The sequence below is a fragment of the Phyllobates terribilis genome, unplaced genomic scaffold (assembly GCF_046119375.1).
Source record: "Phyllobates terribilis strain yellow unplaced genomic scaffold, ASM4611937v1 Scaffold_3__8_contigs__length_932513732, whole genome shotgun sequence".
Taxonomy (NCBI): domain Eukaryota; kingdom Metazoa; phylum Chordata; class Amphibia; order Anura; family Dendrobatidae; genus Phyllobates; species Phyllobates terribilis.
In genome coordinates this window covers 847,709,441-847,728,963 of record NW_027362763.1, presented here as the reverse complement: position 1 = coordinate 847,728,963, position 19,523 = coordinate 847,709,441, and the positions used below count along the sequence as shown (strand labels likewise).

General features: G+C 44.9%; 1 protein-coding gene across 1 annotated transcript in view; it reads right to left on the bottom strand.

Moving 5' to 3' along the window:
* PYGB (glycogen phosphorylase B) overlaps positions 1-19,523 on the bottom strand; it is a 77,274-nt gene that overhangs the window by 7,408 nt on the left and 50,343 nt on the right. Inside the window, exons 7-15 of the mRNA XM_073672515.1 lie at positions 18,653-18,735; positions 17,739-17,882; positions 10,878-10,970; positions 8,929-9,075; positions 8,671-8,834; positions 5,255-5,369; positions 3,755-3,856; positions 2,556-2,703; positions 232-290 (exon numbers count right to left, since the gene is read on the bottom strand). Of these exons, the coding sequence (XP_073528616.1) occupies positions 232-290; positions 2,556-2,703; positions 3,755-3,856; positions 5,255-5,369; positions 8,671-8,834; positions 8,929-9,075; positions 10,878-10,970; positions 17,739-17,882; positions 18,653-18,735 (1,055 nt within the window). The remainder of the gene's footprint in view (positions 1-231; positions 291-2,555; positions 2,704-3,754; positions 3,857-5,254; positions 5,370-8,670; positions 8,835-8,928; positions 9,076-10,877; positions 10,971-17,738; positions 17,883-18,652; positions 18,736-19,523) is intronic.

The window sequence follows — 19,523 nt, the reverse complement described above, 5'->3', positions numbered from 1 at the left end:
AGAAGTTCGATAATAACACACACAGAAAAGTTCTCTAATAATCATGAACGTAAATGATAATTTATCATTATGGCTATTTATTGAAAAAAATGGGACTCCTAGCGCTCATTCACCCCTAATAAGAGAACGTGAGCCAAATGGGATTTTCAAAAATAGTCTACAACATCGATGAATGACACAATCATAATAAACCAGATAACAGATTTATAGATGAGATATATGATACTATACCTTTCCTCCGATCATAACTGTCCTTGGCACAAAGGTTTTGGACGGATCTTTCTTGATTCCTGGAAAATTGTCAATGTGTCATGAAAAGCTCACATTATTAAGTCATATGACCGTAATCAATTTTTTTGTTGGGTGATTTATTTTTTTAAGTCAAGAATTTTTGTATTTTTTTTTACTTCTCCTATTATACAACTGGAGTAAGTATCATCCTTCCCTGGGAATCATCCTGGATAAATACAGCCGTGCCTCCATAAAAAATATTTCTGAATCAGCTACATTCCTTATGAAGATGTGGTGTAAATTGAATGTTCACCCATGGTTACTCTGACCACAAGGGATGAAGTTTACGACTATTTAAAACCAGCAGATTAGCTAAGATATTAAGAAATGTCACCCACATAAAGTGATAAAATCTAATTTCTAGATTAAAGGTACTTTTACAACAATTTTATTGGACCTTCAGTTATATTTTACTTCCTTTCTTCTGCCTATTGTTTTATCTTCGCTAACGATCTGCTGCCGAGAACGTTGATTTTTTTAAGCATGCTTAAAAATCATTTCACCCAACAGAAGAGCATTTTGTTTGTTCGACGGTTGATCAGCAGCCTGTTTACACTGGACGATTTTCAGAAAGAAGCATTCCTGGAAATTACCAGCATTCATAGAAATGCTGATTGGAATACCATGGACTGACTTATTTGAGCATTAGTAGGCAGAACATATGGTTTTATTACACCAACTAATTCCACATAAAAAGTGAGATAAATTCCAAAAGTTTGCCACTGTAAAGTTCACATTATCTTGTTCCTTATTTATGTTCCCGTACCTGGTGTTTTAGGTCATGGTTGTATTTAGACTGGCATCACAAATTCCAAAATTAGCACCCCCTAATCCTCTGATTTCACATGGGTGCACATAGAGGGATTTTATGATATGCTTTATCGCATTCGAGCATTTGTCTTAATCCAATTGTAAAATTGCCATGAGGCCGTGTCAGGGAGATATTGAGGGATATTGAAAGTCTGACATAGATATTGGCCATTTCTCTCAGGCCTTTTCTTCACCCCCCTCCCTTATCCATCTTTTGAGAGCTGTCTCCATGAAAATATACAGTATCTTCCTGCAAATTATCGCCCACAGCCAAAAGCCCTTACACAAACAAATGACAGCCAAGAGGTGTCACCAAACTGTGTTAAGATGTGAGCTCTTGTCCTTGGCACACGCAGGGGGGTAATTACTGGCAGGATTGCACTAATTTGCTTGTAACTGGGAAAGTTGCTTTCCTGAGCTTAACAAAGAAATCTCCAGACAATCCGACTACAAAACGAAATATGAAATATTGTAAGTTCCATGCGTACAGCAATAAGGGAACCCATATTTTTAGAGGTAAAATCAGCAAGGGAATGATAGGGATATTTTTTCTGTTGCTGAAAAACGCTACATAGAGCTGTAGCGCAAAAACACCAGAATAGCAGACTGCAACTGTGCGGTCTCTAACTGAAGATAAAATAAAATTAAAAAGTTATTGGAGAAGTTAGCGTTTTTAATAAAAATGTACAGGCTGGAGACCAGCCCACATGATGTCAACACAAGGGGCGTGTGGGTAAATCTCCCCTTAGGTATAAGAGAACTCATGGACATTACAGAAGCACTCATTGCCAGGGGGGAATAAAAATTATAAGCAACGGGTCCTGTTTGATAACAGCATAATCAAACTGGGGAGCCCCTCCTCCACCTATGCCGAGTCGTCGCAGCGAACTTTATAGTGTAAGTTTCACCTTTTTATCCTGTTTATTTTATGTAACTGCTTATGTAATTTTAATGTCTTCTTTGTAACATCCTTGTATATATTTTTTTAAACACTGCCTCCCTTTTGGATTAAATATACAATTTAATAGTTCTGTTTCTTTTGTTCTGTAATCGTTCCCTTCCCCGAAGCCATATACGCTACCAAAACGCAGGCATCCAGCCAGGCCTGTATTATATTTCAAACTCGGCCGGTGGTGGCAGAGAATAATAATAATTGGGCTATCGTGAAGCTGACAGTGACAGTACAGAGGGTGTAAACACGGATTCCAGGCTTTGGAGCCCAGAGGTGTGACACCAAACGCTCACTGGTCGCTTGCCGATATCCATGTAGAGAGTAGTCTGGATTGTGTGCTCGCGATTCCGGACGAAATACTGACAGCGTGATGGCACGGTGAGATATCGCGTGATCTCCCCAGTGTCCCTCCATGTGTGTTGGAATCCCTGACAGGCAGCTCCTGAGGGGCTTATTGGGAATGTAGTCACTAGTAAGCTAGGATATAAGCTAGGATACTTACTGTTATACAGGGTAACAATGTGTAAACAATTCAGTATCTGCCTTTTGTACTCATGAATTCTCTTGACTTGTACATCAAACAAGGATGAAGGGTTAATTTTCACTTTGTATTCATTTTCCAGGTAGGCGGCAAACTTCAGCTTATTCTCCTGGTAATTGGAAAAACACCAAGTTCATTAGTGGAGAAGAAGACCTCTATAGGAGAATACTGAAAGGAAAGCTGTTTTCAGGCTAAACTGTGAAAACTTCATAAATCAAAAGAAGTAGACAATCTGATGGATGCCAACTACTCACACCATGCCTGGCTGCTGAATTCCTATTAATTGGGGGAGGGGTGGGGGAGTTTTATCAAATAGGGCAGAAGAAATAACACTGACGTTTCATATCAAAGCTTAAAGAAAAAAAAAAGATTATTAGAGTAAACTGGCACAAATATATGAAAAGTCGCACACCTCTTAATAAATTTGGTGACTGTCCTAAATTAAGAAAATGAATTCTAAGCCTGCTATGAGCAAGTGCAGATTTGCTCAAACAATTGTGTCATTATCTGGATTTAGGTGTAATAAATTGTCTAAAAGTTAAGTGTGGCCCCTCTTGGTGAAGCACACTAACTTTTCGTAAGCATAATGCTAGAAGTTAAACTTTTGTACAATTTGCAATATCGCACATGTTATATTGTAAAAAGTGATGGAACATTGCAGAAAGTTAGTAAATGAGGATATGTTCACTACTTATGACTGTCCATGTATATGGAGCAGCAGGCTCAGGTAATATCAGGAAAAAAAGAAGTAAAAAACAATAGGGTAAAATGTTTAAATTCCTCAGGTAATGGACAGAATATTGTGTATAATCGACGACTTGTGGCCAACTGGAAGCCTAGTGGTCGCATATGGCCCTCCGGACTCTCACTGCAGCCCTTAACTCGATTACTTACTTGCAGAGTTGTCCGTTGTATTATAATAGACCAATTTAAATGGCTCCTTGTTTCAGTGAGTGAGACATGCACATAACAGATGAGCGCGCTCAGTTAGCTATTTTTCTTCATTAACTGGGAAAGCGTATATGAGGCTCATCCTCTGCTACAGACTGGGGGACACTGAATGTAGTGTATGGCCCTGGGATAGGATAATATATCCTATTTGTTGTCTTTTAACAAGATGCAAATAATCGAATGAACACCCACAACCCCAGACTACGTACCTGCTTGACTTTGGCTATGTCATGCACAAAACTCTCGTCATTTACAAAATCCAATAATTTTCTCAGCTGGCTCAAGTCAGTCACAAAATCTTCACCAATTTTCTGTAGCGGAAGAGAAAAATATTTAGCTTATATCATTAGGAAATCCAACCTTTAGTTAAAGGGGTTGTCCAGGACTTTTATGTTGATGGATTATCCTTAGGGCAGGTCATCAATATCTGATCAGTGGCAGTGTGACGCCTTGCAGCTGTTCCCGGCGGTGTGTACCTGGCCACCTAATGTCACCTAAAGTCTCCTAATGATTGGAAAAGGATGTGCAGTACTATACCGCTGACAGAGCTGTGCAGCTCCACAACTGAACACTTCTGGCTGCCGCTGGGAAAAGCTGATTGTGGGAGCCGGGTGTCGCAGCCCCATCAATCAGATATTGATGAACAATCCTAATGATCGGCCATCAACCTCTTTAGGTGTGGCACAAATCACCACTGTATGTAGAACCAAGACACAGAAAATTAAAAGGGGTTTCTCATCTTGCAAGTACAGGCGTCTCCCATTGCTTGGTTGTTCTGTAACTCCCATAGGCATAAATTAAGTCACTATATACTCTTTAGGTGCAACTTTTTTTAAAGGTCCCCAAAAATTTGCATCTGTCTAAAGCCCCCGTCTCACATAGCAAGATCGCTAGTGAGATCGCTGCTGTGTCACGGTTTTGGTGACGCAACAGCGACGTCACCCAGCGATGTCACTATGTGTGATACTTTGCAGTGATCAGGCCCCTGCTGTGAGGTCGCTGATCGCTGCAAAGTGTCCTGGACCATTTTTTGGTCGTTGCCCTCCCACTGGTCAGCACACATCACTGTGTGTGACCAGCGGGAGCAGCGATCAGGCTGGTAACCATGATAAACATCGGGTTACTAGGGGCACACGCGCACTTAGTAACCCGCTGTTTAGCAGGCTCGTAACCATGATAAAGTGAACGGTAACCTCCCGCTCACCGTAGCAGAGTGGTAACCATGATAAACAGCGGGTTACTAGGTGCGCATGTGCCCCTAGTAACCCGATGTTTACCATGGTTACCAGCCTGCTCCTGCTTCAGCAGGCTGGTAACCAGGAGCAGGACATCGTGGAAAGATTCTTTCCACGATGTCGCTGCTCCCCTGATCGTTGGGTGAGCCTGCCTGTTTGACAGCTCACCAGCGACCACATAGCGACGCAGCAACGATCCCTGACAGGTCGTATCGTTGTCGGGATCGTTGCAGCGTCGCTAAGTGTGACGGGGCCTTAACACTAGCAGTCAGGCTTCACAAAACTGAACCATGAAGACCCCATACCATTAGTCAATATAACAATATGCTACAAATTCAACAAATGAAATAAACGAGTTACAAAATATAAAAAAAAAGACTAAAGTACAAGAGGTGTATATTCATACATATAATGTTTTAGGTAGTTGGGTTCTTTAGGTTGCCCTCATACTGCCACCACTAGGGGGCACTTTACCTCCGCAATGATGTCTGCTAGGCCGGGGTTGCACAGCATCAGCCATCTCCTCGGAGTGATGCCATTTGTCTTATTCTGAAATTTATGCGGTTCAATGTCATAGAAATCCTTGAAGCTATAACATAAAAACAAATCAAGATGTATTAGCTGCTGGTGTCAGAATGACATGTTATACCAAATTAATTTCGGTTTCGGGAGAGTTGTAAATAGATTTTAATTAAAGATCACAGCAATTAACTCATCTCTGGTATTGGATATATCATGTAAGAAAAGTTTATAGTTCACAAGTAGAACAAGTAGAGAACCTTTGTGATGAATTGTATTATTTTGTGGAGCTACTTACTATGTGGTAAGCTTTCATAATAATACAATTAGGTAGCATGCACATTGTATTTGCAGTGTATGGGCGACATATATGCCAGAAAGGCTCCCAGGGTATACGTAAAAAAAATCCATAAGCCCCAAAAGAGTGTCCTTTATCCCTCCATCAGGACAATATTTATTGTGTGCTCAGCTACCTACTTTATACAGAGGCCTTCGGTAAAAAAAAAAAAAAAAAGCAAACATATACAGTACAGACCAAAAGTTTGGACACACCTTCTCATGTAAAGATTTTTCTGTATTTTCATGACTATGAAAATTGTACATTCACACTGAAGGCATCAAAACTATGAATTAACACATGTGGAATTATATACTTAACAAAAAAGTGTGAAACAACTGAAAATATGTCTTATATTCTAGGTTCTTCAAAGTAGCCACCTTTTGCTTTGATGACTGCTTTGCACACTCTTGGCATTCTCTTGATGAGCTTCAAGACGTAGTCACCAGAAATGGTCTTCCAACAATCTTGAAGGAGTTCCCAGAGATGCTTAGCACTTGTTGGCCCTTTTGCCTTCACTCTGCGGTCCAGCTCACCCCAAACCATCTCGATTGGGTTCACGTCTGGTGACTGTGGAGGCCAGGTCATCTAGCGTAGCACCACATCACTCTTCCTCTTGGTCAAATAGCCCTTATACAGCCTGGAGGTGTGTTTGGGGTCATTGTCCTGTTGAAAAATAAATGATGGTCCAACTAAACGCAAACCGGATGGAATAGCATGCCGCTGCAAGATTCTGTGGTAGCCATGCTGGTTCAGTATGCCTTCAATTTTGAATAAATCCCCAACAGTGTCACCAGCAAAGCACCCCCACACCATCACACCTCCTCCTCCATGCTTCACGGTGGGAACCAGGCATGTAGAGTCCATCCGTTCACCTTTTCTGCGTCGCACAAAGACACGGTGGTTGGAACCAAAGATCTCAAATTTGGACTCATCAGACCAAAGCACAGATTTCCACTGGTCTAATGTCCATTCCTTGTGTTCTTTAGCCCAAACAAGTCTCTTCTGCTTGTTGCCTGTCCTTAGCAGTGGTTTCCTAGCAGCTATTTTACCATGAAGGCCTGCTGCACAAAGTCTCCTCTTAACAGTTGTTGAAGAGATGTCTCTGCTGCTAGAACTATGTGTGGCATTGACCTGGTCTCTAATCTGAGCTGCTGTTAACCTGCGATTTCTGAGGCTGGTGACTCGGATAAACTTATCCTCAGAAGCAGAGGTGACTCTTGGTCTTCCTTTCCTGGGGCGGTCCTCATGTTAGCCAGTTTCTTTGTAGCGCTTGATGGTTTTTGCAACTGCACTTGGGGACACTTTCAAAGTTTGCCCAATTTTTCGGACTGACTGACCTTCATTTCTTAAAGTAATGATGGCCACTCGTTTTTCTTTACTTAGTTGCTTTTTTCTTGCCATAATACAAATTCTAACAGTCTATTCAGTAGGACTATCAGCTGTGTATCCACCTGTCTTCTGCACAACACAACTGATGGTCCCAACCCCAATTTATAAGGCAAGAAATTCCACTTATTAAACCTGACAGGGCACACCTGTGAAGTGAAAACCATTTCCGGTGACTACCTCTTGAAGCTCATCAAGAGAATGCCAAGAGTGTGCAAAGCAGTCATCAAAGCAAAAGGTGGCTACTTTGAAGAACCGAGAATATAAGACATATTTTCAGTTGTTTCACACTTTTTTGTTAAGTATATAATTCCACATGTGTTAATTCATACTTCTGATGTCTTCAGTGTGAGTGTACAATTTTCATGGTCATGAAAATACAGAAAAATCTTTAAATGAGGTGTGTCCAAACCTTTGGTCTGTACTGTACATATACCAAATGGCAATGTATGCCATTCTAATGTCACATAGTTTAATACATCGGAAGTGAATGTTGGAAAATGAACCTTAGAATAACTGTAGAGGTCACTTTTCAGAATAAGCTGTCCAAAGTGTATATGAGAAATAACACTACATCTGGTCATTATTTTACTAGCATTCTGCATTTTCTCTAGTTTTCCCCTCTCCAGCCTCTATCTCTTAATATGCAATCCACTCTGAGCTGGTGAGAGGAGACTAGCTGCAGCGATGTCTCCTATACACAGCACAGCACACACAGTTGGATTCCTGCTTTTCATTATTTAGTTAGAACATAGAGAGAAACAGCAAAAGCATGGAGGAAGTTATATAGCTGTACTGAGCAATATAGATATGAATCCAGCTTTTGGGTGGGGTAAAAGGCTTGTTAGAGAGCATAGCACAATCTTTCAGTGTCTCCATCTGCTGGTTTTCTCACTCTGCACCTCCGGAAGGGAAGAAGTGGCTGATAAGTGGAGAAAGATGTAGACTTCCCTAATGAGATGCATTACAAAGTTTCTCATAATCACATGTTCTATTTATTTATGCAAAGTTTGTTGAAAGTACAGTTCTCTTTTAAAGCCTGTGGATCTTGGCAAGACCAGACGATCCCTTAATGTGTATTGGAACCTCCGAGTCTCCACAGACAGATGATGTTGGATAAGAGACAATAAGGTAGTTTGCATTCACACACCAGATCCTTTTGCATTCACACACCAGATCCTTTTTACTCCCTGCAGAGACACTTCTGCAGCTTCTCTCTCCCCCATTGAAAACATATGAATTCTGTGTAGAGTGGAACCGGAATGAACAGGCATTCAGCCAATAGCTATCTAAGGTCTATGGACTGACGATTGTTTTGTTCTAGAAGAGATAATCTGTCGCTAGAAAAGTCTGGCAATGGCTCTCTGATACAGAACACAGGAGCGCTCCTGTATATGGGAGTCTGTTGAGATATCCACTGCTTGGCTGACAGTTATCTATACTATATGAGGGGCTTTAGACTTTTAAACATGACATGTCATGAAATGTTATCAATAAAGATCCATAAACTGAGACCATCAAAATTGGAACTAGGACCGAGGACCTCTACAGTCAACCTCTCCTGACATGTCTCAGATCCACAATAGAAGATGTTTAAATGTACCCAGAGCCTGTAAATAATGTAGTGACTGCGCCAAGTACTTACACCGAGTTCTTTACTATCTCAGAGTGGATCCGAGCCACTCCATTGACAGCATGAGATCCGATCACACACAAATGAGCCATGTTTATCCTCTTACAGTCGCCTTCTTCGATGACGGACATCCTTCGCAGACGTTCCATATCCCCAGGATAAAAGGCTAACACTTCCTACAAATGTACGGGCAGAAAGATTATTTCTTAGACATTATTCTAAAAGCGAATAAACCTATTTGTTACCCAAGGACAACCCAGGAGCCCTTACATCTAGGTGCTTCTGATTGATTGCATAGATGATCTCCAGGTGGCGGGGCAGCAGCTTCTCAAACAAGTGAACCGGCCAACGCTCCAGAGCCTCGGGCAGCACGGTGTGGTTGGTATACGCACAGGTCCTCTTTGTTACGTCCCAGGCCTGGAGGAAGGAGCACAGATTATTATACACTGGAGAAGAGTACACCATGTGAAAGAGACAGGCAACATTAATAATGGATTCCTATTTTTTTTATAGCTTAAAATATTGAAGGGTTTTAGCATGCACTATTCTATTTATAATAAATCAACCATAGGTACATCTCTTTTTCTTTTTTGGATTTATACTACCAACTGTATGGCCAATCAGGGTGTAAAAGCCTAAAGAAATATATAATACAAATAATAAAAATATAGAAGCCTAAAAAGAGAATGTCGTCCCTTTTTACCATAAGATTATTAGGTCCAATATTACTTTTATAGTCATGGAAGTTCTGACTCTCTTTCAAACAGCAGAAAATCCTCTGCACAAGCACAAAGGTAAATTATTAATGTGTACTGCCTCTGAGTGCCACTAGGGGGCACTTATACATTTACGGCATTTTTTTTTTATTATTGATCTGTATGTATATATGTATGTATGCAGCAGCCCTCTATGCTCCCTCTAGTGGTAGCTGCAGTAAGAATTGAAAGGAGTTGTATCACGACTTGGCTTACAGTAGGGTAATGGCCTCCCTCCATTATGAATTTGGTTGCCACTGTTTCGGAAATTGCACTTGTAATATTTAAAGGGGTATTCCCATCTCTAAGATCCTATGCCAATGTGTAGTAGGTGTAATTAATAATAATATTAACAAATACCTCCAATTAGAAATGTAGTATAGTTCTTCCGATTCACTATGTCGCTTACCCCATGTGCAGTGCATTGCAGTAGTTTAGAAATTCGTAGTTACGACCACTTACAACCAACTGTCACTATATGAGTGGTAGTAACCATGGATACAAAAGTTACTACTTTGCTCTGCACACGGGGTAAGCGACATAGCTTATTAGAAGAACTATACTACATTTTTAATTGGAGGTATTTGCTAATGTTATTATTACACCTACTACATATAGGGATAGGATCTTGGAGATGGGAATACCCCTTTAACCTATTGGCAGACTGGCTACAATTTAAATAGGGATTGTTTTCTTGAAAATGTTCTGCCATATTCGGAACTGAACACAGAAGTGAATGGAGAGATGGAGCCACCGCTTCATTCCTGACAGCAGACAGGTGATGTTTTTATATTGGTTCTAAATCTATCAGACATTTATGGCATGTTTGTAGCTACGCCATATATGTCCGAGATGGTAATACCCTTTTAATTCGGACAGGAAGCCTAACCCTCCATTATGCTTTCATTTTATTTTACTTATAATCACAAAAAAAAGTATTTGTACACATTTCTCATTTTTCCAGGTTTTCAGTGGATTCTGCAGAATACCACGCTGATAATAAATTTGACTATACCAATTAATACAGCTGCTGAGTGCTAGATGAACTGGAGCCTAATGCAGAAACTGTCCATCTCTGGGGATTTTCTTTTTGTGCAAAAAAAAAACCCACAAAAAAATATTTTGCTAATTTGGGTGTATTAAAAATGTTGCATCATTTGGCTTTTACAAGCCCTTTGTTTCTCTGCACATTCAACTTTGATGTGGTCTATAATCATAAATCAGCCGAGAAGAACGGCCTCACTGATGGATCCTCGGGTAAGTCATTCTGCGGCCAGCAATAGCCAGTGCAACACAGTCTTATAGAAGGGAAACGGTGCAACATTTTTAATGAAACTTAATTACACAAATGACTTTTAGTCAAAAATACAAGCATTTAAGACTACATGTAACCATTTACTACACAGTCTTTATAGAAGTCATATTTATGGAAGGATTCTGCAGCAATATGGTGTGTTGCCTCACCTTATCCCACTCCATGCCCTCCACGTCTACTAGGATCCTCATGAGCTCAGGAATAGCAAGTGCAGGGTGGGTGTCATTCAATTGTATAGCAACCTGAGGAACAAAAATAAAGTCAGACAGGTTAAGCTCTGAAACCTAAGAATATATTTTACGTACCGGTTCAGACTGCCATCAGTTAGAATCTCGTAGGTACAATACATAACTGACCGTTAGGGCAGGGGCTGACGGCCGCAGATAGTCTCATCCGAAAGAATTGGGACAATTATACAAATGACACTCTGATCAGTGTGAGCACAGTGTGATCCAATTCTCTCGGATGAGGAGAAGATAGAGAAAAAAAAAATCTCCATCTTCTCCAGTCTGTCAATCCGTGGAAATCGGACTGCATTCAGATGTCATCTGAGTGCAGCATGATGTTTTTCAGGCACTCATTGACTTGTATGGCCGATATTGTATCAAATTCAGGTATGCAGCGATTTCTTTTTCCTCGGACAGATACTGATAAAAAAAAAAAAAAATCAAACGTGCATGACCCCATAGACTAACATTAGTCCGGGTCCAATGTTTTATCGGATCACACTCAGACCGAAAATATGACGTCTGCACCTGTTGTCATTTTTCACACATTCAAACAATGGGCAAAAAAGACGGATTTTGGTAAGACCTTACCTGTAAAATCCTTTTCAGCGAGGGAAGGAAGGGAGACAGTCATTACTAGTGGGTAGGCGGAGCCCACATAGGATAGAACACCTCAGATTAAAAAAGAGTGTTGTCCGGCCCCTCCAGCTTGGGCTCCTCCTACTCCAGCTCTCCAGTCCGTACACAAGCTAAGGAAGAGCAAATATCACCAGCGGAGCAACATAACCCCTTCTGAAGAACTTCAGAGAAAAAACAAGAGACAGGTTATGCATATAACAGAAAAAACCACACAGTCCCAGGTACTACTCACTGGACCTGACCACTGCGATGAGCTGGCAATGCTGGAACAGAGCCTTAGCGCGCCGACCTCAGCCCAGATAAACGCTATCAGAGAAGGGTCACGCTGCATCTGAAAACACAACAACACACTTCTGCCATGGGAGGGAGCTGTGTCTCCCTTCCTTCCCTCGCTGAAAAGGATTTTACAGGTAAGGTCTTACCAAAATCCGTCTTTCAGCAGCAGATGGAAGGAAGGGAGACACAGTCATTACTAGTGGGACGTCCCAAAGCAGTCCAAAAATTAAGGGTGGGAAAAAACCAACAAAGGCAGAATCCCAACAACCTAGAAAAAATGCGCAACTAGCGCTAAATACAAGTTAACGATAACTTAAACTACAGCCGCCTGCAGGACCCTACGTCCTAAGGCTGCATCAGCGGAAGCACTGACGTCCACCTTATAAAACTTTGTAAAAGTGTGGACGGAGAGCCAGGTAGCCGCCCGGCAGAGTTGAGCTGCCGAGGCCCCTTGATGAAAAGCCCACGATGAACCCACAGCTCTCGTGGAGTGAGCTCGAATCTTAATTGGACAAGATTCGCCCTTGAGTCGGTAAGCCTCTAAAATGGCCGACCGAATCCATCGAGCTATAGTGTCCTTGGAAGCTCGTTGACCACGCCGACGACCTGCTGGAATCACAAACAGAGAGTCCGATTTCCGAAAACCTTGAGTAATAGACAAATAGAACTTCAAAGCCCGCACTAAATCCAATGCGTGCAAGGCCCGTTCCTTCGCATTCCTCGGTTCCGGACAGAGCGAGGGCAACACAATATCCTGGTTAACATGAAATTGTGACACCACCTTAGGTAGAAAGTCGCCCCGTGTGCGAAGCACCACGCGATCCGGGAGAAACTCCAGAAAAGGAGGCGAGCAAGAAAGAGCCGCCAGTTCAGAAACCCTTCTCAAAGAGGTGACTGCCACTAAAAAGGCAACCTTCCAAGAAAGCAAAGAAAGGCTAACAGAGTCCATAGGCTCAAAAGGCCCATGTTGAAGAGCCTCCAAGACCAGATTGAGCCGCCAAGGGGACACAAGCGCCTTCCGCGGCGGAAACTGACGGGTTACCCCGCGAAAAAAGGAACGAACGTCCCTACGCGAGGCGATAGCCTTCCGAAACAGCAAGGACAAAGCAGAAACCTGACCCCTCAGAGTGCTAACTGCCAAACCCTTGTCCAGGCCATACTGCAAAAAGGCCAACAAATTGGGAATGGAAAAAATCCTCGGGTTCCTTGAAGAACCCGAACACCATGAAAAGAAGGCCTCCCAAGTCTTGTGATAGATCCTAGTAGTGGCAGGACCCCTGGCAGCTCGCAGAGTGGCAATGACTTCGGCTGAAAAACCTTGACGAGTCAAGATTTCGGTCTCAAGAGCCACGCCGTCAAACGCAGAGACTTCAGGTCCGGATGACGAACGGGCCCTTGGGTTAACAGGTCCGGGCGAAGAGGGAGAGGAAGTGGAGGCGCAGCCAGAAGCGACACCAGCGTCGAGAACCACGTCCTCCTTGGCCAGTCTGGGGCTACTAACATAGCCGAGACTCTTTCCAGTCTGATCCGACGCAACACCAGAGGAAGTAAGGATATCGGCGGGAACACATAGATTAGCTCGAATTGGTCCCACGGAGCCACCAGAGCATCCACCGCCACAGCCTTCGGGTCCTTGTACCTGGACATGAACGTCGGTAACTTGGTGTTGAACATTGATGCCATCAAATCCACTTGAGGAGTTCCCCAACGGGAGCACAGCTGTGCAAAAATTTCTGGGTGAAGACTCCATTCTCCGGGATCCACCTTCTCGCGACTGAGGAAGTCCGCCGTGATATTCTGAACTCCCGGAATGTGAATCGCAGAGATGGCTGGCACCTTGGCCTCGGCCCATACCAGGATCCGAGACACTTCCATCATGAGCCTGGAGCTCTTCGTTCCACCTTGATGATTGATATACGCGACCGCCGTCGCGTTGTCTGTCTGCACTCGGACTGGCAGACCGTTTAAAGGGACCGTCCAGTGTTGAAGGCAAAGGAAAATCGCCCTCAATTCCAGGATGTTGATCGGCAGGACAGACTCTTCCGACGACCATACTCCCTGAATCCAGAGATCGTTCCAGACACCCCCCCAGCCTGACAGGCTGGCATCGGTGGTTATAACCGACCACCTCGGAAGGAGGAAGGACTTCCCCAGGGATAACGCTTCCGGACGTAACCACCATTCTAGAGACTCTCGCACCCTGTGGGAGATGATGACACTGCGATCCAGCGAAGCCTGTGATCGATCCCAACGGTTCAGAATGAGCATTTGGAGAGTCCTGGAATGAAATTGGGCAAACGGAAGTGCCTCCATTGACGCCACCATCAAACCCAAAAGGCGCATACACCTTCGAAGGGACATTGCTGTCGAAGACTTCATAACCTGTACATGTCGAAGAAGACTTGCTTGCTTGTCTGGAGGCAGGGACACCACTGCTCGTACCGTGTCGAAATGCATCCCCAAAAACAGGATTGACTGCGACGGTTCCAGAGACGACTTCTTCCAATTGACTAGCCACCCGAAGTCCTCCAGGAGCTGAAGGGATAGATTGCGAGCCGTCACCGCCTCCTCCTTTGAGGACGCCACAATCAAAAGGTCGTCCAGGTAGGGAAGAACCGTAACCCCCTGTCTTCGAAGGATCGCCATGAGAGGTGCCAGAATTTTTGTAAAAACTCTGGGCGCCGAGGCCAACCCGAATGGTAGGGCCACAAACTGGAAATGGTCCTGACCTATGGCAAAACGAAGGAAGCGTTGGTGGGCCCTTCCGACAGGAACATGCAAATAAGCGTCGCGAATGTCGATTGACACCAAAAAGTCGTTCTGCGACAGGGCCGCCACAACAGAGCGAAGCGACTCCATGCGGAATTTCCGGGTGCGGACATGCCGATTCAATCTTTTGAGATCCAGAATGGGGCGAAATTTGTCCTCCTTTTTGGGGACCACAAAGAGGTTTGAATAAAACCCTCTTCCCCGGTCCTCCGGCGGAACCGGTACCACCACACCCTTCTGCAGAAGGGAATCGACCTCCTGCCGTAGAGCGGCAACTAGCTCGGTCTCTTTCGGAATGCGAGATCGACAAAACCTGTCCGGGGGTCGAGAAAGAAACTCTATGAAGTAGCCTGCTGACACAACCCGCGTCACCCAGGCGTCCGAAACGCGGGACGCCCAAGTCGATTCGAATTGGAGCAGGCGACCCCCCACTCGAGAGCCCTCGAGAGAAAACCTGGCGTCAGTCCGCCTTAGCGGGCTTTTTGTCAGCTTCCCGCTTGTCTTGACGGAAGCTCTGTTTCCAGGGAGTGCGGGATTTCTGAGAAGCCTTTTTTCCTGAAAAAGAGGGACGACCCGATCCCCAAGAGGGCTGACCGGACCGTCCCCTGGACCGAAAGGGCCGCCGACTACTACCGGCACTAGGCCTGCCCGACGCAGAAGCCACAGTTCTTCGCTGTGGTAAGGCCGCTTCTTTTGCCTTTGCCTTGACAATCAGCTCCGTGAGGTCAGATCCAAATAACTGACCACCCTTGTAAGCTAAAGATAGCAAACCTTGCTTGGAAACCGCGTCCCCGGTCCACTGTCTGAGCCACAGTGCTCTTCTGACTGTGACCGCCGAGGATTGCGCCCTGGACAGCAGTGACGCGGTATCCAAACCTGCATCACTGCCATATCGGGCCGCATCCTCCAACAACTTGAAAAGCCCATCTACCTCGGATAGCGGGGATCCATCCTGCCACGCCGTCCGTAGACGGTCCAACCAGCTTAGGGAAGCTTTACAAGCACACATGGATCCTAGCACCGCTCTGAATCCATGACCCGCGGCCTCGTAGATGGATTTCGCCGCCATCTCCGTTTTTCTGTCCAGCGGATCCTGCAGACTCGCCTTCCCTTTAACAGGCAGTAATGAGGATTTGCTAAGTTGGGATAAAGGGACATCCACTTCAGGAGAAGGAATCCAATTATCAATCAACTCCGTGGAACACGGATACAGTGCCTCAAAAAACCGTGTCCCCTGAAAACGTTTATCTGGACACAGGCGTTCCTTCTCCACTGCCCCATTAAGCTCATCCAGAGATGGTAATGCCAAGCGCGACCTATGCGACTCCTGAAACATCCGGGCCGACTTACCAGGACGTCTAGTTACCTCCTCCGGAAACTGTAACGCCTCCCTCATGGCTCCAATAAAAGCCTCTGCACGGCCCAAAAAAGAGGCAGAGTGCCCCTGCCGATCCTCCTTATCCGAATCGGACATCTCCCCATCTGAGCTTGAAGGGGAACCCTCCATAACAGAGATCTCCGAGTCGCTGCGCGGGGAGGGCAGTACCGGCCTGTGGCGCTTCCTGCCATGAGAGGATCTAGCTGACACCCAATAACCTAGAAGGTCAGACAGGCCATCAATAGAACGAGTGAGGGCCTCCATTTTGACCACTGCCCCATCACCGAAACCCCCGACCGCTGCGCTTGACGCCGTCGAGGACTCCTGCGTGTCAGACACGCGAGACTGATCCTGTAGCGGACCTGGGAGACGGTCCACACCTCCTGGACCCTGATCTGACATGCCCTCACACAGTGTATGGCAGGATAAACCTGTCAGTAAGTAGGACAGTGTGGTTTCTTAAAAGAAAGCTGAAGGGTTAAAGCTCTTAAAAAGAGAGCTACCCCAGCTGACCCCCAATTAAGGGATAACCGCCTAATAAGGGGTTAATGTCGCAGACTCCCCACAACCTCTGTGAAATGAAAAGGATGTGCGAGCCCCAGACAAAAAAAGAGACCTCTATATGAGGTAATAGCTGCAGGACAGCACAGTCTGTCACCTTATTGTGCCTCAGAAAGGTGCCCTGCGCTGAGGGGGTGAGGGGTTAAGCTTCTGCCCTGACAGGCAGAAGCGACTCACCCAGCTGGCCGCGGTGCAGTGTTCCTTCGGTCTATCGGGAGGAGAGGAGAGTGAGGAGCCCGATGGAGGCCTCAGTAATGGCCGCCGCGCTGTGAGGAGAGAGAAACCGGAAGAGGAGGGGCAGGAGAAAGCGCGCGCTCAGAGAGCTTCCTGCCCGCGAAAGACCGGGAAGGCGCGAAGCCACGCCCCCCGCCGGCTTCAAAAAAAGCGCGCGCGACTCCTCCGCTCTCCGCTCCTGCCCCGCTTCCATGTCCTGCAGGCCTCCACCTGCGGACAAAAAAACACAAGTCACCACCTGAAAACATGTAGCAGCGGCTGCCGCAGCAGCCGCTGAAGCACTCAAAACACATTAACATGCTGAGTACTCACCCAGCTGAGCGCCACAGGGACCCCCAGGGATTTGTGGCGCTGTGCCCAAGCTTCCCCCCAGGGCGGAGAACGCAGTGACCCCAGATGCGCGGTTTGCGTCCCCGCCAGGGAAGCATCCCTCATCCCCCGGGGCCGGCAGGGTTCTGCAGGGACCTCTCTCAAAGGGTAATGCAGATCCGCCAAGGGAGGGGTGGGGGTCCAGCAGCGCTGAGACCCCTGAGACCTCAAGACCACGGGGGTCCAAGTCTCTGTCCGATAAAAAAAAAAAAATTTTCTGAGGAGCTGCTTCCAGCAGCGACCATCCTCTGTGACCTCAAATTTTAGACTGGAGAGCTGGAGTAGGAGGAGCCCAAGCTGGAGGGGCCGGACAACACTCTTTTTTAATCTGAGGTGTTCTATCCTATGTGGGCTCCGCCTACCCACTAGTAATGACTGTGTCTCCCTTCCTTCCATCTGCTGCTGAAAATGCATCAAACGCACATGTATTTTACGCAGCGTTTTTCCTGCCAACACTCCAGGATTTGCAGCAGATTTTTCCCTTTCCATACCCTTAGTTTGTGCCACTAAATGTCCAAAGTGACTGACTGAACAATCAGTTTATAGTAGTTCTTTACCTTATCGGGGAAGGTATCAAAGCAGGTTCTCACTGGGTCCCGACATCCAAACTTGGAAGACTTGAACCGCCTGATAATGTCCTGCAGGGTGGCAGCTACCACAAAGTACTCCTGCTTCAGACGTAACTCCTTGCCTTCAAAGAACTGCGGAGAGGTCGGCACAGATTAGTCTCTTATTTGAGGGTACGCGTCAGATACATTAAACTGAGAACTCACTAAAAAAGGGTCCAATATGTTACAAACTGCGCAAACCACTGTAAAGTCGTACTGAGAGTCCCAACAGGTCTGTATTATGGTACTGTAGACCCTCAATGTGCCGCGGTATAGTTCCTCTGTGAGACACCACATTCAGCCTCAAACAAAGGCTTCTAGTCACAGCTTCTTCAAAGTACAGCAGTAATTGCTCTTAGGGTGACAGCATGCTTCCTTCTGGGGTAGAGCTACTTTGAATACCATATTCCCATGGATCACTGTATAGCCTATAATTTTCCTTTTGCAACCTGGTGGTCTCCACAGAGAGAAACAGTACCACCATCAAAGGCTTCTCCACCTGCTGATCAGTACACTGCTCAGCACTGATGAGAGGCAAGGAGCCCTGAAACAGCTGTTTACAGATGGTAAATCATCCTTTCGGTCAGACTCTGATCTGACTTTACTCATTTATGAAGGTTTGAATATTGACTTATAGGATAACTAACAGGTGACTCTAGGAAGCAAGATGGCTTCTTGGTGGAGAGATAATTTTAATATAGCATACAATTGTGCCTACAGACTCTACAAGAGTGTAGGGGTACAGTATAAGGTACATTACAGGCACCATATTTTGGATCTGAACAACACAAGTAGGTAATATGATCATGTGTATGAGCCCAAAAAGACGACTAACTTTTTATTGAAAGAAACATTTAACTTACATTATCGTTGGGGTATAAAACCCGGGAGATATTTTCAGCCAAATTTCTATCCAAAACAGCTTGTATGTAGTCACCGACATTAACTGTAAGAGAAACAGACCCAAGTGTCATAGTCTGGGGCTGCATGTTAGATACACGGATACCTTGCAGCACACAACCAAAACAGGATTTGTTAGACCAAATTCGGTCTCTAAAAATTGGTAAATATTTCCTAAAAAAAAATGTCAGCAATTCACGGCACCTCACTGCAGATATTTAAAAAAAAATATGGGTGCAATTCATCAAAAGTTTCTGCTTCGAAGAGTTGCTCAGATTTACAAATGTTTTGTGACTTTTTTTTGTGACATTCTTTCATCAGCTCTGGCACTTTTTCAAAAAGCCCACAATGGCAGTAGACTTCTGACTGGCGCCTCGAGGGGTATGCGGCTGGTCATGGATGTGGCACATATTACATCAGCAGGTTTCTCTGGTGCAGAAAATACCACTTTTATCTACTTACAAAGCACCATTAATTTCCACAGCATTTTACAGACATTATCACTGTTCCCATTGGTATTGGAAATCCACACAAACACAGGGAGAGCATATAAACTCCTTACAAATGGTGTCCTTAGTGGGTTTAGAACCTAAGACCCCAGTGATGCAAAGCTTCAGTGCTAACCACTGAGCCACCATCAGAGACCATATAAATGATATAGTCAGACTGTGTGGGCAAATTTCAATGAATTGCAGCTATTATCACAAAATCTTTTTTTCTTCGGTTTTGCAATAATCACAACAATAAACCCTGATTTGCCAGCACTATGCAAATAAACTGCAATCCAGTTTAACAACTGAAAAACACTGACATAGGCACCAAAACATTTTCAAG